The sequence below is a fragment of the Osmerus mordax genome, chromosome 16 (genome assembly GCF_038355195.1).
Source record: "Osmerus mordax isolate fOsmMor3 chromosome 16, fOsmMor3.pri, whole genome shotgun sequence".
NCBI lineage: Eukaryota > Metazoa > Chordata > Actinopteri > Osmeriformes > Osmeridae > Osmerus > Osmerus mordax.
Window position 1 is genome coordinate 5,417,057 of NC_090065.1, and position 24,671 is coordinate 5,441,727.

Consider the following 24,671-nt stretch of genomic DNA (forward strand, 5'->3'; position numbering starts at 1 on the left):
TATATCAGGTGTTGCCTAACTAACATTAGATCACATCAGTAGTCTTCAATGCATTCAAAGATATGATTAACAAAGGTAGTCTTTTATTGAAAATATCACTAACTTAAATTCCAGCCATTTAACATTTATCATTTAACAATCTCTAAACCAAAATTTATCAAGCTGGAAAAACTTAGCCCTATTTTGTAGGTTTGTCTTGTTCTTTGGCCTTTCCCCACACCAGCTCCATCTTGTGTGTGTGGGCCTTGGAGGACTTGGAGAAGGTGCTCTTGACAATGTGGAGAGGAACAGACTTTCCACTGAGGTACACCTTGTTGTGACATTCAGGAAGCCAGGAGGACTCCTTTCCCTCCTTACTCTCTCGTTTGGCCAGCATAGCAGCATAGGAGAAGATATACCCGGTCATGAAGCCATCGAACCCTGCCCTGTGGGAGCCTCCCTCCACCTTCTTCATGGCCTCCATCTTTGCTGCCTCAGGCTTGGCTTCCTCAGGCTTGGCTGCCTCAGGCTTGGCTGTCTCCAGCTTGGCTGCCTCAGGCTTGGCTGCTTCCAGCTTGGCTGACTCCGGCTTGGCTGCCTCCAGCTTGGCTGCCTCAGGCTTGGGGGGAGACTGTGGCTCTGGGACTCCGTTTCCCTTGCTGTTGGCTGAGTCCGTCTTCGTGTTGTCAGCGCTGCGTGGCTCCTTGTCTGGTGACGCCATCGTTATTGTTGTCGTCTCCTGGACCTCCAGCTCCGTGTGAGCTTTCTTGTTCTCAGGAGCCCCCTCAAAGTCGACCGCCCCGGCCCCCGCGTCCCCCTCTGCCCGTGCCCCTCCCTTCTGCTTTTTCTTCCTCTTCCTCTTCTTCCGTTTGTCCTCCTTGCTCTTCTCGTCCTGCTGGATGATGAGGTCGGTGTCGTGAGACAGGGGGCACTGGGAGCCATTGGGACACCAGCCGTATGCCTGAGGAGCGCAGACAAGACGACTTTAAACCTTAACCAGGTTAAGTTCATTTTGATTTAGAATGTAAGGGAAAACAAATTAAGACAGGAAATATATTTTTTTAAACAAACCCATGGAAGAAAATATATTTTAAATGATGGGACATTTTTTGCATATGTTTGCAGTTTGTTACTGACTGAGAAGCGCTCGCAGACTGTCAGAGTTCCCTCTTGGCTGCTTCCTGCCAGACACGGCCTGTAGTCCACATAGCTAGACATGTGACCTGAGTAGTTACAAAACTCCAGGAAAACATTAACCGCACCATCGGAACCGGCATCGGGCTCACCAGCCTCGACACTCCTGGAGTTGTCCAGCTTACTGAGGGAGAACAAGAGAAAAGAACCCTCCATCAAAACATGGAACTACATCCTGGGAGAGCAGTGCTGGTTTAGTGCACAATAAATGGTAGCATACTAACCATTTCTTGTAGGCGTACTCTAGGTAGGAGGCAGGGAACCGGAGCTCATATTCAGTGACATACTTGGTGTCGTATATCCCAGCTGGGAACATCTCAGACAGGTCTGCAGTGAAGGTGCCCAGCTTATCAGGCAGGTGGGCGTAGAAGCACTGGTACAGGAAGACCATGTCTATCAGGCCATTGTGCAGCACCAGAGGCTTGCGTGCACGCAGAAACTCCATAAACAGGTTACGGATGGTGACACCATGGGGAGGCCCTCCCTGGACAGAAAGGAGGAAGAGATCTCTGATTAGTACAAAATACATTCCTAAACATTTGCACCCTTGTTCATTTTGCACTTCCTGAAATCTGAGATATTTGGGCTGGTGAATGGGAGAATTTTAATCCCCATAATTGTGTGTGATTAATGTGAGTGTGTGTGTTTCAGATTCTCACCTTGTCATTGCCTTTGTGGTAGGGGACCCCCTGCGCGTACTGTTTGTTGAAGTCAAAACCATGCTGCACCAAGAACTGCACTGACTGAGGCTCAATGATGTACTCCTCAGAGCAGAGCAACGTCAGATTGTACACCTGTACCATGTATGTGTCGGCTGCCTGGAAACAAAGTTGAATGTTTAGTCAGTCAAAATCAAAGTGATGGATCAATCAGATTTGAAAATACTGTTCTGCTGGAGCTGTGATGGGTAGGTGCACCTTGCTGTCGAGTTTCTTGTAGCAGGCTATTCCAAGGGACAGGATTGAGCGAGTGCGGGCCGCATTGACGATGGCTTTATAACGGTCCTCTATGGATCTGATAACCGACAAATGGCCATATTAGATTTGGATACGCAAACATTAGAGACAAGTTTGCTGATTGATATCCTATTGCTTCGTTAGACAATATGACATGGATCTCACTCACTCTGCCAGTAGAGCTTTTCTGGATCCAAGGCCACTCAATTCCTATTTCAGAACAGGGACAGAGAGAGACCAGTGTTTATAAGTGGTATGAGTTTATTTAAGTACTTAGTTATAGCCACTTCATCACAGCTTATATGGCGCTCACCGTATCGACAGCAATGAAGGAGGAGGTTTTCATGGCCAAGACCATAGCAGGCCACAGCTCTTTAAAGTTATCATTCTGTACGTCAATGACTGGGACTACCACAGAAGACGTCATATCCATGTGGATTTTTATAAATGTAACTAGCAATGTGCGTAACGCCTAATAACAGTTGCCTAGGCCAACAAACTGCTTTTATGTTGCTAGTTGGCTAGTTTTGTGTGCCACACAGCTATATTACAGTATGAATACTAAGATTTCAAATGCATACTACTACAATGAATGAGCTAGCTACTAAGCTAGTTGACGCTAATTCACGGTTAACCGTAACAACCAATGCAACTGAATCGTGTAGTATTCAACTATCAGATATACTGGGGAATTCATTATTATTATATCATCGCTTGTTTAGTTGCTATATCTGTGCAAGCTAGTTGAGTATTTTTGGAATAAACGAATAAAGAAAAGTGCAGGACGCTAAAACTGAAAATACTCCAACGTGCTCCGCTTTGCTTTGGTTCATGAGGCAAACGTCACTTAGGTTAAAGGACCCCGATGGCAGTAGTAACATTACTTGTTTGAAAATACACCATATTTTGTATTTTGCTCACCAACATATTTAAAATACTGTGAGTGAGGCACCACTTATTGAATACAGACCGATACATAATACCAGTTTTATTTATTAGTCATTGTATATTTCATATTATTCTCTTGAAAATCGAATTCTACAAAGGCAGTATTTGGACATACTGTGCTTATTGCGTCGGTAAGCTCAACGTTTAAGGCCAAGTGCGCCATTTTGGCTCAAACAAAGTCAGAAACGTTTTGTAAATAAATGTTTTAATTTAAAAACGTTTACAGGAAGGACATCAAGGCATGTCTATATTTCCACTACATATTCTTGTTTCATCTACATATTTATAGTATTTTGTTGTTGTCCTCTCATAACAACTGAAAAGTTCTGCTAATTTTAACGTTAGGCTAGCTAGCTCGCTGCTAGTTATGGGTGGATGTTCAGCTCCAAACTGCTCGAACTCAACAACCATTGGGAAACAACTATTTCGTTTTCCCAAAGATCCTGTACGAAAGAAGAAATGGCTGGTGAACTGTCGGCGTGATTTTGTACCCACTCCACACTCCAGATTGTGTCAGGTAAAGTTTCAATGGACGGCAGTATGACTAACTTTTTTTAGCCAACCAAGTACAATACTGAGCAACAAAACACTTTCTTAGTTAACAACGATAACGCTCCAAAAGCTACAGTGTTTTACTTTGGCTATGTTGTCTTCATCGAATTGAACTGACTGTAAGAAGTAGCTCTACTGGTTCCATTGCATTGCAAGCAGCGCAGTTTCTTCCATGTGATTCCAAACTACCCCTTGTTTATGAACTGATGTTTTGCGCAATTTTTTTTCAGGACCATTTTGAGCCCAGCCAGTTTGAAGAAATAGCCAGGTCGCCAGCAGGGGGAAAGAAGCTGAAACCAAACGCTATTCCCACTTTATTTAGTGTTAGAGACCCACCTTATCCCATCGCCACTCCTCAGATTCTGTTGCCATTGAAACCAGAGCCAGGTATGCATACTACAACAAAGTTTTCTAACACAGAACCTTTTTTTTAACCAGAATTAGTAATATCAAGTCTTGACTGTAAACTGAAATGGTTGCTTCTATGGATTGGGAATCATTTAAATATATATTTATAGTTTGCCTTGTGTGTGAGTGTATGTGAAAGTCATTCTGTCCTGGCATACTAGTGGAAAGAGATCTGAATGTGGGAGACCATGGCTATGCCAGGCGTCAGCCTCTGCCAGGGATGGAAGATGAGGATGCAGACATGGAGGAGTTGGAGCACCCCTGTACCAAGTGTCAAATGTACAAGAAACAGCTGGAGCAGGAGATGCAGCATACAGCCAGACTGCAGCGAGAGGTGTGCAGATGCTACCAAACCTGTTAACTGTTGTCGTTGATTATAATGTAATGCTGACAAACATTCATAGCATTGTAGCACGAATGGGTCTTGATCCTCTCATTTCCTTTTTCGATTTGTAAGGAGCATTATGAACGGGCTCAGACCAAAATGCTTCAAAATATAACTGGATTGATACAACAAATCAGAGCAACGAAACATAATCTTGGTTGTTTTATTTAAACATTTCTCTTCCACCAGATCACCTGATATGGGCTGGTTTAACTGTTGTGATTGGCCTGACCAGATTCTGGTTGAAGGAAAATCTGTTTAAGTGGAAGGGTGGCCAGAACCATCTGCCAGAGCTAGATAGTACTACACTCAGGCTACGAGTGTAGTACTATCTAGAGAAAAACAAATACACGTTGGTTGTAACCTAAAAATCCTTTCAATTATACCTGTTGTGTTCCAGGCAGAGGACATGAAGAAGCGCCTGTACAGACTAGACAAGATTGAGAAGGGCCTCCAGAACTTTCTGTACGAGGACCAGATCCGGGCCCTGTCGTTGACCAAGCGCTCGCGGCGGGCCGTCTGGTCTCCAGAGACCGTGCTGAAGGCCCGGAAGATCCGCTGTGCCGTGGGCACCAAGGGCTATGAGTTCCTGCGAGAGATGGGCTACCCACTCCCCTCCTACAGGACACTGTGTAACCGCCTGGAGACCAAGATCATGGTCACCACGGCGATGAGCTGCGAGGAGCTGGCGGAGCTGGGACTGGGCCTCATGACGTCCTGCGACAGCCCTGAGGGGGAGGAGGATGGGGACAATGACGAGGAGCTACTGGGAGTCATGTCCTGATCCACACACTTGACTTTGACTTCTCCTCCTCGTTCCTGCTGCCACAGAAGGCAGAAGGCACAGGCATTCCTCTTCCTCACCAGGCAGTCTGTGACCTGTGGCTTCCACAGCCTGGTCACCATCCTGAGAGACTTGAGCTTTGCCGTGATGTGTATTTTCATTTGATGCAAATGCACAGGATGCCATACGACGTAGCCAGCCTACGTTGGACTGCTGGGTGATGACCAGATGCGGTGGCTGGCTGCGTGGTGTGCAGGTGCCCTCTGTTCTAGGAGCGATTTGCTTCAGGTCTTGTTTCACGCTAATAAGTATGTGAATGAAACAAAAAACCTTCCTCGTTTTGCTTCAAAGTGCTTAAAGTGAAGTATTTAAAGGTTCGACCCGTACACCCTGTAACCTTCCACACCTGTGCTTTATCAAACACAAGGTTATCAGATCAGCACATTGTTCATAGGGTGATCTGAAGGGGCCCCCATTCACAAGGATGGGGAGTTCGACGGCATTCATGTCGAAGTTCAGATTCTTTTAGAACAGGTTTGGCTGGTTTCTATAGTAACCATGTGCAAGCACTCCTCTCCTCAGATGGGATGAAGCGGGTTGCAAAAACAACCGTCGCACTAGTCGGATCAATTGTATCTACTTCTTCATCTTGTTCACACACTAAAGGGACTTTAGAACACATGTAGTATACCTTGATGAAAACACAGTCACTGTGTAAAATAATAAAGGCCTGTGTCAAATGTGTTGTATTGTGTTTAAAATACCCGTAGATGAAGGGAGTGGGAGTGGGATCAGTGTTCATGGAATGCGCAGCACAGACATCCTCGTGTTGTACTTTGACCGGATCAAAGTACCACCCACTCATTAGAATTGATTGCCTTTTGTTTTTATAACGCAAATCAACATCCAGTGAACTCATCATTGGTCTGGTTCCATAAAGCCTAACTGGAAAGAGCAGCATGTGCAGGAACTCTCTTTTCTTGAATTTCCACATATTGAGTGATCGAAATCAGTCTGGCTAGCTGCCAACCATGCAGGTTTTGTACCGTGTTTGTCCACCCCCTAATGCAGCACCAACCCTGACCCTTTTGGACATGGCCTAAACTTTGCTTAATGGTAGTCACTATCACCCCATCAGGTAGTGTAAACATCGACTGATTACCCTATGAAATGTTTTTATTGAAGTGTAAAAATGTATTAATGGGCCTTCTGCTGGGTTAAATACGTGGAGTTGACATGATATGCATTTATTAAATACTAATAATGTTGGCACTTTTATTGGTTAATGTACACCTTTTCTTTCTGCTGAAGAGCAAACTTAGATAACCTGTGGGACATCGTTGTGTTGACCACGTTGGTTTCACAATCACTTGCAGCCTCACCAGATTGGTTTAGCCTGTTTGTTTGGGGGCAGTGCTTGGCTTAGAATCCAGCTTAAAAAACTGACTATGGGTCAGTGACTGAGCTGTTTGGGTCAGTGAGAGAAGGGGGCGAAACTGGACTAAGAGGTTATTCACACCACATTCTCATCAAGCCCATGCTTCATCCGTAGCATGTGGTATTTATAGCGTATAATCCTTTAAGGAGACATGGTACGAGTGACCGTGAGCACTGTCATTTAGAATGAACACTTGGGAGTTTGCTGGAGATACATTGAATGTACTGTAACTCCTGGATGTGTTCCTCAGGTAAAGCTTGTGAGGACACGAGCGACGATGTGGGGTGTCCTGGTTCTGTGGCTGTGGGCAGCCCTGCCAGGGCTGCTCTGGGCATCGCCCCTGTTCCTGGAGCGCGACAGCAACACCTCCAGCATCTGCAAGCCTGCGCCTCACTGGAAGGTCCAAGGACAGAGCCCTATGGAGGGGCTGCTAGGAGATGTAGTCATAGTAGCTCTGCTGAAGGCCAGCTGACACTTCTGTCTCATTCAGGCCTCCAAGTAAGAGAGAGAGGGTCTGAACGGACCTTTGTTCATTTACAATGAATTGGAAAAGTTAAAGACTATCATGTAATGTTTGAAAAGTCTGTTTGAGATAAGAGTAGGTTATCGTCATAAACTTGCGATTATCATGGAATCAAAGGCTTGTCAGATAGAAGTAGACAAGGACTTAAGAAGCAACCATGTATTGCATGGTTGCAGATATATAAGCATGTCAAGTATGGTTTCATATTGATGATAGATAACCCTTTAGTTCTAAAAACACCAAATGATTTCGAATCCTGTTCATTGTGATGATGATGATGTGTGTGGTCGTGTACAGACTCGGGGGCCTGCGTGAGCGTCTGCTGCGCAGCAACATGACAGGTGTGTCGTTCCTGATTGTGAACGCGCAGGACGCCCAGTCCAGAGCCATGTACTGGGAGCTGAAGAGGAGAGCGCCCCCTGGAATCCCCGTCTACCAACAGTCCCCCCTCCAGGACGACGTGTGGGAGGCCCTGAACGGAGACAAGGATGACTTCCTGGTCTATGACAGGTAGGCCTGATGACTTCCTGGTCTATGACAGGTCGGCCTGATGACTTGCTGGTCTATGACAGGTCGGCCTGATGACTTCCTGGTCTATGACAGGTCGGCCTGATGACTTCCTGGTCTATGACAGGTCGGCCTGATGACTTCCTGGTCTATGACAGGTAGGCCTGATGACTTCCTGGTCTATGACAGGTAGGCCTGGACCCCACTCCTGCTCCACCTTGGACATTTGCCCGTTGAATGTTATGTATACATCTTTGAGTTGGTATTTTTCACAACATGAGCCTAAAATGGGGAGTCAGGTGCATGAGCGGTTAAGGAATCAGGCTAGTAATCAGAAGGTTTCTGGTTCGATCCCCGGCTCTGCCAATGACGTTGTGTCCTTGGGCAAGGCACTTCACCCTACTTGCCTCGGGGAGAATGTCCCTGTACTTACTGTAAGTCGCTCTGGATAAGAGCGTCTGCTAAATGACTAAATGTAAATTTCTAAATATAAAATGATTGTATTTCCTCTTCTTTCTTTGTTGTCCGGTTTCTTTCTCTCCTAGGTGTGGACGGTTAACGTTCCACATTGTCCTGCCATACAGTTATCTCCACTACCCCTACGTGGAGGCAGCGATCAGAGCCACCTACCAAAAAGACATCTGCAACTGTACTGTGAGTAGACCTACACACACATAGATTAGAATTCTATAAGAAAACCTAATCTGGGCTGCGGTCTCGCATGTGGGATCGGATAGCATCTTCCTGTTCATTTCTAACATTGCATTTCTGGTGTGTAATGTCACACCATCGGCAGAAGGACTTCATTTCGATAATGTCAAGTCATCGTGGGAACAACACCCAGAGCAATGACACGACGAGCAGCACAGAGATGAGTGGCTTCAGTGAGAATGACAACAGCACAAACCCTATCACAGTCAGGACCACAGTACCCACAAGTATCAACAGTGCCGCTCCAGGTTTGGAAGTGCAACCCAATGTCTCCGAGGCAGACAAGGGGGGTAACGCACCCCAACTTCATCATCATCATCATCATCAACAGCACAGTCAACATCATGGCTCTCACAGTGACATGCAGCAAGTCTTAAATTAGAAGACTGTTCCCTGACCTTGAGTAACTGGAGCATCAGGCGTATGTAATATGTAAATTCATTGGAAATCGACGTGATGTATCTGCACGTATTACCATATTATTTTAATATTTTCGTTTTTTTCAGGGACTTCTCAACAACAGGTGTTTTGTCTATCTTCTCACTGTCAGTGTTGACTTTTGGTAATTTGATACGTGGAAATGTGATCTAAGAACAGAACTGGATATGGAGTTGTTTAGCCAACCGGTAATGTCCACCAGTTCCTCCATGTGGTGGGGTGACGAGGTCTCTCTTGTGCAGTTGATGAAGTTTGTGGGTCAAACCACAGAGAGGTGCCTGCAGACGGATGGTTTGCACCAGAGATCAGGACTGACCGTCACCCAGCCAGGACTGGGACACTGGGAGAATGACTTACAAAAAAAATACAACTTGGGTCTGTTTTGAACCCCCACACATATGGGAAAAAAATGTATACAAACCATGTCAACTTTCGCAAAATGTTGTGGTCTGCTTGGATACTACTTTATTAGAGGAGTGTGTAGGTGTGTTCCAATAAACTCGAGAAAATCATAAATTATGAATGGATGGAGCAACATTGTGTTGAAACTGTTACTTAAACAATGCATATTCACCCATATTTTCATTTTGCAAGCTTTACTGCATCGCTTGGTTGGTATTGTCTCGGGGGTTTGGCCCTACACGTTTGACCTAGCGTCCCTCCCTCAGTTAACACTAAAGCCACTATGCACGATGTCCAGCAGGTGGACATAGAAGTTCGGTGTGGGATGGCGGGTATAGACGTCTCAGGTCACCGTTACATTCTCCAATCAACAACAATAGCAAGTCTGTAGTGGGACAACGGAGATATTTTTATTCTGATAAATAACTGGTCTGATTTCAATTTAGCGAGGATCGATTCATCTTCGTTCTGGAAGTAATTGAATAACAACAGTTCATGCAGGTAGGATGAATGTAGCTTGAGTAGCCTATAGACACTGTAAGCGCACATTTGCTTTAATATTTTGATAGACGCAAATACACACAACAATACGTTGTGTTTACCATTTCTTGATAGAGTAGCCTACATTAATCTAAAAACACTAATAGCACAAAAGGGGCGTTTTATTTATTTATTTAACCATCAAAGGTTAAAGGTTAAATAAATATAGGCTACTTGTGTAATATTGACTTATTATCAGTTCAGGTTACTATTATTTACGCAGTTTGGTAAAAGTTGGGTTGTCTCTGATGTAACGTTTGTTGTAGGGCGAGTCTATAGTTGTGTACGGGATTTTCTAAATCCTGAAGTAAGAAGATAAAGAAGCTTACTTAGCTTAACCCAACATTGGTTGACTTCAGTATTTAAACGGTGTCCAATGTTATCATACAGCCATCCTGAACCACCCAACATCTGACCAAATAGTGCGTCTGTTGCTCAAAAGCATTATGCACCATTTAATCGATAGATGGCAGCACCGTCTTACTTTTAAAAATGCTGTCCACTGTGAGTAAAGAAAATTTAATTTAATTGATGGTTGCAGATTTTCTCAAATGGCCACATGGCAGAAAATCAAGCTCTTCTACCAAGGAGTACTAGAGAATGGAGGTAGGCTGAGTAGCCAATAAACACAAATAAAAGCACTATACATTTCTGAAATATGTCCTCAATGTTTAAAATAAAAAATACTTTTCTTGCTCTGTAGAAGAATATGTTTCGGAGAGTCTCGCCAGTATATCTCCTGCTCTTGCTGGTCCCATAGTTGTCTTTCTTGTATGGGTTTTAGACAAGAGAACGGATGGCTGGTTGCTGGTGTACTCGCCTGTGCCAATCACCTGCATCTTCCTGTGTTACCTGCTGCTCATATGGACGGGACCTAAACTCATGGAACACAGACAGCCAGTCAACCTGAAGCCTGTGCTTATTGTTTACAACTTCGCCATGGTCTGCCTGTCAGCTTACATGTTCTATGAGGTATTCACAATGATACAAGGCTCATCCAGCCACTTCTGTTACCTGTTATGTTCATCTCCATCCAACTTTCCATCCTATCTAGAAATTGTTTTACTAGCAACTATCTAGCCACCTATTAAATAAATGTAAAGAAAGACTGGGGTGGAGTTACAATGGTTACAATTAGAGATGTTTCTTTTTCATTTACTTCTTCTCCTCCCTCTCTCTCTCTCTCTCTCTCTCTCTCTCTCTCCTTCTCTTTTCTTTCTGTCTATTGATTATTCCCTTTCTCAGTTCACAGTGTCCGCCTGGTTGGCCAACTACAGTTTGCTGTGTCAACCTGTTGACTACAGTCACAGCCCGCTGGCAATGAGAGTAACTACAACAGGCTCACGTCCTCAGTCAACATCAAAGCTCACCATTGTCCATATTAGTTCAAACAGCTCATTGAGATGTATCTTCTTTGTGTGTCTGTGTGTGTGTGTTTGTGTGTGTGTTCCTGTGTTCTGGCTCCTGTGTGTGCCAGATGGCTAAGGTGTGCTGGTGGTTCTATTTCTCCAAAGTAATTGAGCTCAGTGACACAGTGAGTATATCAGAGGAACCCGGAGGGTTTCAACCAGGGTCATCTGTGCTCCAGATGAGATTTCAGAAAGCTGCACTAAGCACTTTTGCCTGTTGATAGTATGTCTGTGTGTGCGTGTGTGTGAGTGTTTTCCAGGTGTTCTTCATCCTGAGGAAGAAGAACAGCCAACTGACATTCCTGCATGTCTACCATCATGGCACCATGATCTTCAACTGGTGGGCTGGGGTTAAATACGTGGCCGGGGGTCAGTGTGCGTATCCTAGCTGTTCATTGTTTGTGTGTGTGTTTGTGCATGCATGTGTGTGTTTGTGTGTTTTTACAGTACTGTATGTTAATACATCCCTGTATTTCTGTGTGTTTGTCTGCCCAGCCTTCCTCATAGGCCAGATCAACTCTCTAGTCCATGTGGTGATGTACCTGTACTATGGACTGGCTGCTGTGGGTCATCACATGCACAAGTTCCTGTGGTGGAAACGTTACCTCACCTCCCTGCAGCTGGTGAGAGACACACACACACACACGCACACACACACACACACACACACACACAGGCAAACACACAGGAACACACACACAGTATATACTCCCACACAAAGATTAGGCCTCATCTTGGACAAAGAAAGTCTATAGCTATATATCTATATCTCCACACTTTTAGTCCATCCCATCCCACATATTCTGTTCTCTAGAGAAAACCCTGGACTGGGGGAGACTGTACTGGGAGAATTATGTTGTCATCAACGGATTGACTTAACAGTACCCTAACTAAAAATCTAACCCTGTCCAGTTGATGTCTATCAACATTGTCACACTTAATACAACCAAGGCTTGTCTAATTGACTGAGCCCTAACAACTATAAACCCATGGAACTCAAACTGCTTTAACCCCTCAGTGCCTGAAGCTCTCTAATTAAGCGTTGGTAGGGTAGGACAATAGCAGGGCAGTTAACAGGGTTAGTCAGGGAGATAATCAGCATCAGAGCTTTATAGCTCTTACCCACCCTACCCCCCTCCTGACCTGGGCCTGGCCTGGCCCTAACCACAACCCCAGGCTTGGACCCTGGAGAGCCTGTTGAGCCTGGGCCTCAAACTAAGCCCCCATCTGGAAGGACCTGAGGACAGTTTTAACTGAACATCTAATCCAGATTAGAATAATCTATTGTCTCTCGTAATTATCATGCCCTCATACATTTAGTTCCTTATTTGACTGAAAGCAAAGTCAAATATCTTAAATGATATCTTAAGATATAGAAATTAGTTAAGTGTTCTAGTGTCTATACTATTTTTCTATTTGAAAACTGAAGGTGGGTACGGAGCAATGATTTTAATCCAAACAGGCTTGGACTCTAATCAGGATTTTAAATCGCCCCAGCGATTAAGGTTCTGTCCAGACAGACAATGGCACCATATGTATTTCCCATTAACTCTGCTGACTCACACAACTACACAGTTGTTTGTTAGGCTGCTGCCCCAACTCTGGGGCCTGTTGCACAAAACTAGGATAAGGGATTAAGCCAGGATATCTTGGTGATCCTGGCTCAATTGATCCGTAATCCGGTTGCACTAAAGATGGATAGGGGGCAGGAGGATATGTTATGGTATAAATTACCATGGAGATTTATTCTGTGGAGCTAGCCTGCTCCAGACCAGGCTAAATTCCAGGATCTATTTAATCTCATCCCTAATGTCAGTCAGCAGTCACCACAAATGGAAACCAATAGTTATTTCACTGCTCACTATACATTGTTATCACATATAACTAGACCCACTGTCATTATTTAAACGTTTGTGATCATTAATTTCAATGATTTTGGATAAAAAATGATTTTTAGATGATGTTGCTATCATTAGATAATTTACAGTTTCCCATAGACTATAAGGCTATATATAAAATGATAGAATATTAGGGCCACAGAGGGGAAAAAAACACAAGTCATAATATTGTAACCAGTTGTTTTAAAGGAGGACAGTTGTTAAAATGACAGATGTGGGGCATTTCGTGAAATTGTACTTCAGTATGGTTTCATAAACAAAGACATGCTGATGTGCCAGAATATTAAGTATCACATTGTCATAAGTATCAAAACTGTAAAAACAATATGTAGCTTTTCTGCAGAAAGAACCAGCCTCATAAATTTATGACTTTATCCTTTTTCTTCAGTGTGGCCCTAGTACTCTGTCATATAAACAAATACACATTCCATATGAATATAAAAACACAATGTGTAACATTATGTTCCTTTATTGAATAAGGACAAAACAAAGCAGGTAAACCATCAGCTCCTTTCGAAACTGAAGTCACAGTGACTCTACAAGATGGAAAGCACAGAATCCAAGCATATTATACAAAATGATACATACACATTCAAAGGTCTGTATATAACACACCCTGCATGTCTGCACACTAAAATAAATGCAGGACAAATCCATACACATCAACTGAACAGACAAATGAATGGATGCAGTAGCCTCCCTGCAGCCTTGTATTACACACAGTATACCGCACAAACATCATAAGAGGCCAAATTCGTAAAAAAACGAACCCAAAAAAACCCAAATTCCTCTGCCACCGCAGGACATATTTAACCAAAATTGAAAGCACACATACTAACTAAAATAATTCAACACATATTGGTCCCTCAGCAGCCGACCACTGTCGTCATCAGGGAAGATTGCCGGATTGTCCCAGTCCATGGCTGGTGGCACTCTGGGGGCCCTCTCCTTCCTCAGGCAGGCCACATTGTGGAGGACAGCACAAGCCACAGTAATATCACATGCCCTAACAGGGCTGACCCTTAATTTGTGAAGGCAGTGAAAGCGTGCCTTCAGGAGGCCAAAGGTCATTTCAACTCTGGCCCTGGTCCTGGCATGGGCATGGTTGTAGGCCTGCTGTGCTTCCTGGGGGTCTGTGAAAGGTGTCAGGAGAAAAGGCTGGCAGCCATACCCCCTGTCTCCCAGCAACACACCAGAGAATTCACCTGTCAACACAAAATCTCATCATTACTACCTCATAAACACAGTGATATTCTTGACACAGCCATGATGGTTATAAATAGGGGTTGTGTGGCTTACCTTGTGATAGGCACTGATAGATTTCAGAGGCCCGAAAGATTCTGGAGTCATGGACTGAGCCAGGCCATTTTGCCACAACATTGCTGATCACACAGTCAGCATTGCAGACCATCTGAAATCATAAGATGAGGAATATTACACCAATCAATGCACATCACTGGCAATGCAGAGTGTTCGTCAATGGACAATATCAAAAAGTTATGTTCACCTGAACATTAATGCTGTGAAAGGATTTCCTATTCACAAAATCGGCCTCATGGGCACCTGAGGGGGCTTTTATCCTTATGTGTGTGCAGTCCACTGCACCAATGACATTGGGGAAACCTGTCACACAAAGTAATGAGTATCCTACTATGTGTTAACAGTTGTCCTGTAATTTGTAGATCCTCTTACCTGCAATCCTATAGAACTCCTCTTTGATGTCACAGAGTCTTCTGTGGCCAGGGAAGGAGATGAAGACATCTGCTAATGCTTTGATAGCCAGACACACACTCCTTATTGTGCGGCAAATTGTGGCCTTGTTCAGCTGTTCTGCATCCCCCACTGAGTACAGGAAGGCTCCACTAGCAAAAAAGCGCAAGGCCACACAAACCATTTGCTCCACACTCAGTGCATGGCTCCGTGCAGTGCGGTGCTTAATCCTGGGACCCAGTAGTCTGCATAGATACCTGATGCCATCTGCAGAAAACCTGTATCTTTCATATAGATGGTCATCAGGGAAGGCCAGTGGGTCCAACCGGTCCCTGAAGACCCTTTCTCGCCTGAAGGCTCTCCTCAGCACAAGTGCTTCTTCATCCACCACATCTCGCACGAATGGGCATGCCATTGTCAGAGCAGAAAGGAACACACAATTTTGGGCCTTCATATAGGCTAGTGGCCACACCTGGTGCTGGGGGGGTGGGCAAAAGAGGGCGATGCCTTATAACGATGACTTGGTTGTACTGATTGCTGGGAAAATAAAAAAAACCTTAGAAAGATGCCACCGTCCTGTGTGCTCACAATAAGAGCTCATATGTCATGGCTCACTTGACTTTACGAGAATATACCTAATTTTTATTTTCAGCTGTGTCATCTTCTTGGAGCTGGGGGAGGAAAGAAAAATAATGATTAATACATTTGTGTTACAGTTAGCATACAGTGTACATTGAAGGCATATCTCACCTCCCTCTCAAGTTTTTTTATTTCAAGGTCCAGTTTCCTAATTGTCCTATTTTTTATTTCGGACTCCAGTGCAAGATTTTCCATCTTTTTCTTCTTGTACTGAATGTCTATGTCTGCCAGTTCTATTTGGCGCCGGAGGTGGTTGCCATACAACTTTCTGATAGCTTGTGAGCTCTGTGAACACAATACAATTAGCGCAGCTGGAATTTGGCAGGATGTGGTGTCCTTTTATTAATACGCACTATGTTGCCAGGCTGGTTTTCCCACTGTATAGCATCTGGGTCCTGTAAAAGAAATTAGATTTTTTGATTTTGATGAGGACTCCTCACCATTGTAGAGTAAATAGTACTTTCACAGTCTTAACATGATACCTCATGCCTTCTGGAATCCAGAGAGATGGTCTCCTCCTCATCATCGTCTCCATCATGTGCTGTTGCTGCTGCACTGGGGCCTTCACCCTATCACATTTAATCGGATTCATATTGAAGCTAGTAGACAAGACATGCCAGGCCTACAGTATGCCTTTGATGGAGTACTCACTGGATCAGCATCGTCTGGTGCTTGTGCTGGTGGCTCTAACAGGAACACAGTGCTGCCAGACACTGCAAGGCAATAGGTAAACCAAAGTCAGACAGTCCAAATTGATTCAATATGAATGTGGTTGTATCCCATGTAGAGATGGAAGGACATACCTTGAATGAAGCGGGTGGCATCTTGGGAGGAACCTATGCTCGTCTCTTTCCCCCCAGGGATCCCCTCTAAGACGGGCCTGCCTTTATTTAGCTCCAAGGCCATGTCCTCTGCTGGGGTAAGGTCAGCCTTTGGTGACCCACCACCCGTGCCTTGTCTGTGGGTATTCTTTTTCACTGCTAAAACAGTACAGACAATGTGTGAGCAGGCACCTTCTGGGTACAATATATGCTTGTGCTTTGTTAAATATTAGTCAGGGACCATACCATTCTGCAGAATGTTCTTGTATTTGATTTTGACCTGCTGCCATGTCCGTTTTGGCCCGTTCATGTTTAATCTACACACACACACACATATTTAATGGAGTCACACTGCAAAAAATTACTTGGTATTTTTGTCTTGTTTTCAGTAAAAATATCAAAAAATTTATCATAGCTTTATACAGTGTGATGGAGTTACTTTACACAATTTCACTCATATCTGCAGTGCATTTCAATAAAAAATTTAACCGTTTCATAATTACAGTACAACTGCATTTTTGGAGATGTGAATTAAATATTTGAATTGTAATTGTGATGTTTCAGCGGAGCGGTGAGTATGTAATTGTGCACTACTTACGCATTCAGGCGGTCTGCAATACTTTGCCACGCTTTTTCTCTTTGCTTTATCACTGTGGCGGTGTTGCCTTTCTTCTTAATTATATCTTTTACCTCCTCGTATGCCTCCATGAGGATTTGTGCTTCCGACGGGGAAAAGTACGCGGCTCTAGTTGCCATGGTAAATCAGTTAATCTGTGATCTGTGGCGGGGTCTATTTGAGTGAGCCGTGAGCGCGCACCTATCCAGGATTGGTTTCACCTGGCTTAATGAATCCGTGTCTGCTCATCCTGGCTTGGTCTTTGTGCAACCAATTAAGCCTGGACGCACATGTTTTGGCTTCATTGAGCTCAGCTGAGTCATTTATCCCGGATGTCTTAATTCTACTTTTGTGCAACAGGCCCCTGGTCAGAGTCGGATGACAACGTGTGTCAGGTGGAGTGTGTTGTTATGAAAAGGCCTAGAGAGAGCCAACTGCCATCGAGGCCTGTCTGCTCTGAAATCATAATTCTACTCCGTTTTTGACATCTACCTGTTTGTGACTTGAAGAACAATTTAAAAATGTGCCTGAATCTAGGTTAGACAAGTTTCACAACAACAGCAAAAACCAATACGTATTTCTCCTTGCCTTTGTGCACTTATGTTTCTCTGTGTGTGGGTTTAAACAATACTTTGTATGCTCTTTTCACTCAGCTCCAGTTCCTCATTGTGACGATCCACACCACCTACAACCTCTTCACTGACTGTGACTTCCCGGACTCCATGAATGCTGTGGTATTTGCTTACTCCCTCAGCCTCATCGCTCTTTTCAGCAACTTCTACTACCAAAGTTACCTCGCCAAGAAGGCCAAGAAGATATGAGGGAGATGAGAGCAAATGGATACTTATTTATTTGTCTTTACTATGTGTGTCGTGTTTTTTCTATATTTATTGAGTGTCTCAGTAAAGCTGTTGTTTTCAGGCTGCTTTATCTGCATGTCGTCTAAGCCTCTGATTTAGCCCTTCCTATAATCTAAGCAGACACACACACTCACGCATACGTACATACACATTTGGTTTTGTTCTTGATGTCAAACCAGCAGACTCACCCACACACATGCATTGCACACACGCACTCACACACACCCGCACACACACACACACTCACTCATTCACTCACTCACTCACACACACATCTTCCATTCTCTCTTCCCATCCCCCTCTAGTCATTAGGGATGAAGTCCAAGCCACGCTCTGGCGACTCTGCCAAATTGAAATAAACCCTGACAGACCTCCTCCTCCTCTCTCCTCCTCCTCTCCACTTATCTATCTAATCTCCCACCATGACACCTCATTTGTCTCAGAGAGCCATTGGCTGGGGCTCTACCAATCACCAGCCAGCTGGCAGTGTCCTTAGAGGGCGTGAGCTCCTCCCACTGTGACAACTCTGTCCTTATCTTGGGCTGCAGTTCCATTGTCCAGCCTCGTCCTGTAATTCACTCCTACTTATGGACTGGAAAGCACTAGACTAGTGCGAGAATGGACTAGACAGACATGCATGCATATATAGTTCTTAACATCCTCCAGTGTTCTGGGATGCTCGGTAGTAAAGGAACACACTTCAAAGGGAGAGGGGAAGACTCTCCTGTATCACGGTCACCCGATGAACCTAAAGCCTCACGGTCTGACAGGTTCATAGCACAGGAACTCCTCATCTCGAGACAGGTCCAAACCCTTTCCACACGAATACCATTCACCAACGACCGCTTTGCTTTCATGCAGACAGGCAGTTGGCACTGGATTAAAAAGCAATGCGTGTCAGAGAGGGTAGGGTACCCAGAGACCCTGATCCGCTTCTCCTCCTCTCTCCCCCTTGGCACAGATCTCTCCGTTCTCGCTGGCCTGGCCATGACGTAGAGGCCTGCAGTGTCAGAGAGCCACTGTCCGCTAGTGCATTCTCCTGCTGGCTTGAATAGCAGGCCTGGCAGCTGTCTAGTTAAAGAGCAGCTCCACATTCTCCCAGCACAGTGGAACCAGGCCCCTGACGTCTTCAGGAGGCCTGTCAGGACCAGGGGGACACTGAGGGCCTTTGTGGCCCACGTGTAGGCTGTGTGTGAATGACTCCCCTAGTTACAGCTGGCTGGTGTTACTCACCATATGCTGCTGGCTAGTACACTGCTGTCACACTCCTTCTCTCAATTCTCTCACCCCTCCCTCCCTCCTCCCCTCTCTCTCTCTCTCTCTCTCTCTCTCTCTCTCTCTCTCTCTCTCTCTCTCTCTCTCTCTCTCTCTCTCTCTCTCTGCCAAAAGGGCATTCTGACTTGTCACTTGACTGGGATCCACAGCGCTGCTCTCGGGCGTGCAGTCACAGCATCGTGCTGATGAGGGCTCGTTTCTCCAGCGAGACACTAACAGCTCCAAAGGAACACTCCCAGTCTCTTCCTGCAAGCAATCCGCCTCAGGTTGAGGGGATGCCAGCGGAAGAGGCCACTTCAGCCCGACTGCATCTCTCCTCCTTTCTGCTGTGAAGTAGACTGGATCACATTATCCTGCTCGTATCTTACAACCACCCACATGAAACCGCCACCATACTTCCCCAGACATATCCCCTGCTGGACAAGCAAACACATTTGGATCAAGGTCTCCTCACCTTTACAGTCCAAAGACAAAAAAACATAAACTGTCCAAAAGTCGAGATGGATCCCGGTCATGTTGGTCTGTTGGTTTCCGCGGTAACCCCAAGTGCTACCTCATCCGTGGACTGTAATTTGTAATCACTTAAAGGGGAGGCTGAGCCCTCTCCTGGCTCGACCGGCCTGTAATCATACAGTCAGTGAGAGGGGCAGGGGAGCGAGGGCCGGGGAAGGAGGGAGCCAGGGAGAGTGCTTGAAGGTGAACACACTGGTTTCACCACAAAGAGGGTTAACAAGAGGGTGAGCAATCTCAGCTGGCGCTCTCATCCCCAGCCTCTTGTTTCAGTCGGCCAATCAGCACCTCTTTTGAAGCCGCCGATTCGACTGCGGGGAGGGAGGGCCGCTGAGAGCAGGTTCTGAACGTGTTGAAATGAGGTCTACACGTAAGTGGGAGAGGCAGATATGGGATATGAAGTGTTAACCATTTGGTTTCTCGTCAGACGCAGTTTTATACATATATCGAAGGACTAAACACAAACTACACCGGAAGATTTTTTGACTTGAGTCCAAAATCTCAAGTGTTGCAGACTAAGCGAGACAGACAAAAGCATTCTGAAGCACAAATGCACAACGAACAGCAGCCTGCATGGAGCCGAACGCCAAGGCCTTCCGTACAGTGTTGCCTCCAATCCTATTATTGGATCCTCCGACCCTCCTATTCTGTGGATTCCATTATCTGTGGGCTGCAAAGAGAGAGAGCGAAACCAAGGACAAAAGGACAAGCACATACAAATTACTGTAGAAACTTAACATTGAGTTTGACATGTCAAAGCTCATCACTCATTGACGGATTGTCTGTCTCTCGTAGAACGAGCACCAGCATTGTGTCACGGCTTGGCCCTTTGTTTGGGTTGGGGGGGGGGGGGGGGTTACCATCTGTCTCAGACACCCCCCAATTACACCACAGTGAGATGAGCCCAATGACCCTGTATCAATGCCACTCGGCCAGACCATTTGTCCATGGAGGTGGATAAGATAGATTTATGGCTTTCTTTGTCACAAGGGCTAGCACAGAATAGTCTTGGAGGGAGCGTTAGGCTCAGTAACCAACTCGACATTCTAGTTCTCGTCTTCTGCAGCGGTCTGGGTGCAGCTCTGTTAATGAGAGCTATTGTCGATGCAAATGTGCTGCAGAGGGGATTTAAACACTTGCTTGTATAGCGGAATATTCCTCGTCCAATGGCTCTCCTCACTGCCCTCTAGTGAGCCACCTGACCATGCTGAGCCCTGAAGGGATTGGCTGCCTGCTATAAAGGGATATTACACCAAATATCATAGTCTATGTTTGCAGTCCAACAAAACAAGGCTGTTCTTCTGCTTGCTCCTTTATGCTTTAATACATTTCGCACACATCTCACATCAAACAGTGCTGACAGTATTTTGTGTCCAGTTCTCAGAGGAACAAAAAAGCATGTTTTTATAAATGACTGCCGAGCACAAAAGGTCATTTTAAGGTTCTGTAGGCTTGACAATCTTACCACTTGTGTGCTCCACCACTGGACCTCACACCACTGACCTATATTTGACCCTGACTGGAACAGGTATGTCACTTAGCCAGGATATATATAACCATGTCTGTGGGTTTCAGTGATGGACAGTTGATGTAAAATAACAACTGACATTTTCTTCTAGTTGTATCCACCTCTCCTCTCCTCCCCCCCTCCCCTCTCCTTCTCTTCTCCTCTGATCTGCTTCCCTCTCATCCTAACATATTTCACTTGACACAGAGACAAAGGCTGTTGCACACAGGGCATTCCCTGGCCTCTCATAAGATGAAATATTAATGCAGGCATAATTTGTGAAGCTCCAGGGGTGCAGGACAGCAGGCCCTGGTTGTCCTGTGTGGATGCTGTGTGGCTCCCCAAGGCCAGAAGATTGTCAGAATCAATTCTGAGATGCTGGAGATTACAACAACAGAGCACTTACATTTACACTACTGCTGTGCTATCCTTTGTTCCCATTTAACCATGTCTTCTCTTCCACTGCAATGACTGAATGAAAGGACTGTGTGTGTGTGTGTGTAAAAGTGAGAAAGTCCTTCCAGGGTGTGTGTGTGTGTGTTTGTGTGTATGTATGCATGTATGCATGCGTGTGTGTGAAGACAGAGAGAGATGGAGCAGCTCTGTACCCAGATTGTAGAGAGGTGGCAGCAGAGACAATGCCATCTGTGACTACAGAGGTCACACTTACAGTCCTGCTAATCACGGACTGTGCCTTGCTCCCAGAGAAACTTTTCACAAGCCTTTCTCCCTTTGTATTGCTCTTTTCACCTTCAGTTACTCATATTCTCTCTCTCTTTCTCTTTTTTATCTCTCTCTCTCTCTCTCTCTCTCTCTCTCTCTCTCTCTCTCTCTCTCACCTCACTACCCCCCACACTCTTGTGTCTGTGTACCTGTGTCACCTAACACATACAATCCTCCTTCATCCCCAGATCCCCCAACCTCAACCCCCACCCTGAGTTACCATGGCGTTGTAGGGTTATTAAACATGACACTCATGTGAGAATAGATCTTGTTCTTAATCTCAGTTGGGAATCTTTATCCAATTTCTATGATTAATGGGCTCTGATTTACATATCAAGGGCTTTTCGTCATTTATCCACCACAAATCCTCCCTTTTCTTTTTTTGCGTACGTAAAAAGAAGAAATATAGTCTATTTATCTGTCCTTGAAATCTTTTCTGTCTCATTTTTCTTTCTTATCCTTTCCACACATGAAAGATGAGTAGCATAAGACAGTGGTGATTGAGAGAATGGAGGTCTTCTGTGATTGGACTGAGTGATTAGAGAAGCAGATTAATTGGATGGTGGTCACCGGCATTTTGAATAGAGCTAGGGATGGCAGACAGGAGATAATGTCAGATGCTCTGTCCTTCTTCCTCTCTATCTTGCTTTCTTGACTCGGTCTGTAATTTCTCAGCACCTTATCAGTTTCGACCAGTGAATCTGAGGAATTCATTCAGAATTCTATCACATGTACTTTTTTCCTGTTGAGAAGAACAGCAGAGACAATCAGAGAGATGGAAAAATACAGACAGGCAGACTGTGTGCATTTGACTGATGTCATGTTGTCAGTGGGACTACCAAACAAGGGGGCCTACAAGGGGATAATGTCATGGCCGTTACCCTTTCTTATCATCAGTCTTGCCCCTGTTCCTCAGTGATTCATCCAGTCATCAATATCCGTCTCAATCAGCAATCAATTCCTCTCATGGCCAAAGAGAAAACATCTGAGAAACGACCGGACTGTGTTCTGTCCCCTCCCCTCGTCTCCTCTCCACACTTCTCCGCTCCTCCGCTTCCTCTCCACTTCTCCACTCTCCTCTCCACTCCTCCACTCTCCTCTCCTCTTTAATCCATGGCTCCAAGCCAAGCACACAATCAGGTAATTAACCAGCTACTTCCCAAAGCCCCACAGAGTAACTTAAAAGCCGTCCGTCTCTTAATTTATGGCTTAATTAATAAGATGGAGGAAAGGTAAACATCAGAAGAATCAATTTACCCAACCAGTGCTGCAACAGTGGTGGTGGGGTGGCCTTGACGACCACTGGCTGTCTTCTCCTGGAGAGAAGGTAAAGGAAGGGGATTGTGCCGCGGCTGTGGGTGTGTGTGTGGGGGGGAGTGTTGTTTTGAACAAAAAAGAGCTTCACACATCAGTGGTTGCATCAACAAACGCAATCAGACTACTGTGTGATTGGACAATTATCATGAGAGATGGTTGCTTTTGTTGTGCCATTGGTCCATGCAGGTTGAGCAGTGATGCTGCAATCACCCTGCAATATGTCTTTGTCAAACAAACAACATCTGATTGGCAGCCCTAGACCAATAAGCAAACCGGATTGGTTACCTTATCTTTGTCTCGATCCCTTTCTCGTCCGATTGGGCAGTAAGGCAAAGAGAGTGGAGACAAGCAGATCACATAGCTGGACACAGGAATGTGTTAGCAAGCTGAGCAAAGGCCAGTATTACTTGAAGTAGTAAGGTATTATGTTCTGTTGGAGTTAGTTATTCCTTGTCATGTGACTGAGGTCCAACTCTCCAACTATACCCACTACACTCTCCTCACATCAGGCCTCAGCGCATAGTGAGAAGACCTTTTTCCTGCTATTTTGCAATGGCTGTTTGAACTGCAGGGTCCCAATAGTGATTACAATCATGCCAGCTAAATCACTTGTCTGTTGGGGAGAGAAAATAACCTGGCTAAGATAATGAAGGGGTGAGGCTGCTGCGTGATTGGCACTCTGAGCATAAATAACCTGGAATTATCTGTAATAACCATGGTAACAGAGTGGTAATTGGCTGAAAGTTCTCTTGTCTCTGAAAAGAGCGATTGAGGGGGGAAAAGAGTGGGAAATTAGTCCTCCTGTACAGTTTAACTTACATTAATTGTACACATTGTCTGCATTTATTTGTGTCTCAAAGAACTCATGTGGTTCTCTCCCGGCGAGCTTCTTTCTCCAAACCAAAAGGAAGGCAATTAGCAATGAGGCTTTTCTCCCGCTATAAAATGAATCTGATTTCAACTTAATCCATTGAGAACGGTTGTATAGGCTGTACAAATGATGCACCGCACCATAGCAGCATTCAGTCCTCCATCCTAACTGTAAAACTAAAAATGGTTCCTTTCAAAGTGCACATACTTGTGCCCAGTAAAACAGGAAGTCTTTCAAATCTCTTCACATCCTCTGGGATATTGAAAAAGGGTTTGTTTCCAGTGGTGCTAGCATGAATCCCAGGCTGTGACAGAAATGGTTTTAGACTTTGGCACTGGGCGAAACAGTTGGTGCTATGCTGCACACTTAGCTGCAGATAGAATAGACACACAGGTTACAATCAACTGTCTTGCCTGTTCTTCCAAAGCCCAACGCCAGTCTGAATGACACAACGCCTCTGTGACGACGTGTCATATCGATCCTGTCAGCACGCTCGTCACTCCAGAACTTTTCCTCCTCCCTGCGCCAACTCCACACTGGCATCTCTAATGTGAGGAGGCAGCAGAATATTATGATTAATAAAGATATTATGCAAATCCGCATTCTCTGCTTGCCCGCCTTTGCCAGGCCCAAGGCGATAGAGAGACCAAGTCAGAGAGAGAACAAGAGAGAGAAAAGAGGAGAAGAATGTGAGGCATGTTCCGAGCAGGGGGGGGGGGGGGCAAAGGACTGAGAGAAGAGGCACGGGCA

General features: G+C 45.1%; 5 protein-coding genes across 7 annotated transcripts; 3 read left to right on the forward strand and 2 right to left on the reverse strand.

The window, feature by feature from the left end:
* Positions 1–61: 61 nt before the first annotated feature.
* Positions 62–2,933, reverse strand: toe1 (target of EGR1, exonuclease). The gene is made up of 7 exons (XM_067253165.1): positions 2,443–2,933; positions 2,299–2,339; positions 2,091–2,187; positions 1,833–1,991; positions 1,398–1,657; positions 1,117–1,297; positions 62–940 (listed from the first exon to the last, which is right to left on the reverse strand). Exons 1-7 carry the CDS (start codon positions 2,560–2,562, stop codon positions 179–181), a joined length of 1,620 nt encoding a protein of 539 aa, XP_067109266.1. The 5' UTR covers positions 2,563–2,933; the 3' UTR covers positions 62–178.
* Positions 2,934–3,255: 322 nt separating this feature from the next.
* si:ch73-382f3.1 (uncharacterized protein LOC100151273 homolog) lies at positions 3,256–6,466 on the forward strand. Its single transcript, XM_067253656.1, has 4 exons — positions 3,256–3,594; positions 3,860–4,016; positions 4,199–4,371; positions 4,823–6,466. The coding sequence occupies exons 1-4, from the start codon at positions 3,445–3,447 to the stop codon at positions 5,204–5,206; spliced, it is 864 nt and encodes a 287-aa protein (XP_067109757.1). The 5' UTR covers positions 3,256–3,444; the 3' UTR covers positions 5,207–6,466.
* Positions 6,467–6,729: 263 nt separating this feature from the next.
* On the forward strand, positions 6,730–9,322 carry selenop2 (selenoprotein P2). Of its 2 annotated transcripts, XM_067253597.1 has the most exons (6): positions 6,730–6,798; positions 6,895–7,142; positions 7,465–7,677; positions 8,220–8,328; positions 8,471–8,806; positions 8,892–9,322. In XM_067253597.1, exons 1-5 carry the CDS (start codon positions 6,796–6,798, stop codon positions 8,765–8,767), a joined length of 870 nt encoding a protein of 289 aa, XP_067109698.1. In that variant the 5' UTR covers positions 6,730–6,795; the 3' UTR covers positions 8,768–8,806; positions 8,892–9,322. The 2 variants fall into 2 exon arrangements, with proteins under 2 accessions (XP_067109698.1, XP_067109697.1); XM_067253596.1 differs by having other exon boundaries at positions 8,471–9,322.
* Positions 9,323–9,564: 242 nt separating this feature from the next.
* On the forward strand, positions 9,565–17,679 carry elovl8a (ELOVL fatty acid elongase 8a). Its single transcript, XM_067252691.1, has 8 exons — positions 9,565–9,699; positions 10,307–10,371; positions 10,550–10,737; positions 11,011–11,091; positions 11,243–11,299; positions 11,435–11,549; positions 11,670–11,797; positions 17,512–17,679. The coding sequence occupies exons 2-8, from the start codon at positions 10,317–10,319 to the stop codon at positions 17,677–17,679; spliced, it is 792 nt and encodes a 263-aa protein (XP_067108792.1). The 5' UTR covers positions 9,565–9,699; positions 10,307–10,316.
* On the reverse strand, positions 13,503–17,219 carry LOC136959508 (putative nuclease HARBI1). 2 transcript variants are annotated; one of them, XM_067253862.1, is made up of 12 exons: positions 16,841–17,219; positions 16,489–16,559; positions 16,225–16,401; positions 16,073–16,134; positions 15,904–15,990; positions 15,775–15,816; positions 15,533–15,706; positions 15,431–15,453; positions 14,765–15,084; positions 14,580–14,671; positions 14,372–14,483; positions 13,503–14,277 (listed from the first exon to the last, which is right to left on the reverse strand). In XM_067253862.1, exons 1-12 carry the CDS (start codon positions 16,996–16,998, stop codon positions 13,907–13,909), a joined length of 1,689 nt encoding a protein of 562 aa, XP_067109963.1. In that variant the 5' UTR covers positions 16,999–17,219; the 3' UTR covers positions 13,503–13,906. The 2 variants fall into 2 exon arrangements, with proteins under 2 accessions (XP_067109963.1, XP_067109962.1); XM_067253861.1 differs by having other exon boundaries at positions 14,580–14,695.
* Positions 17,680–24,671: the final 6,992 nt, after the last annotated feature.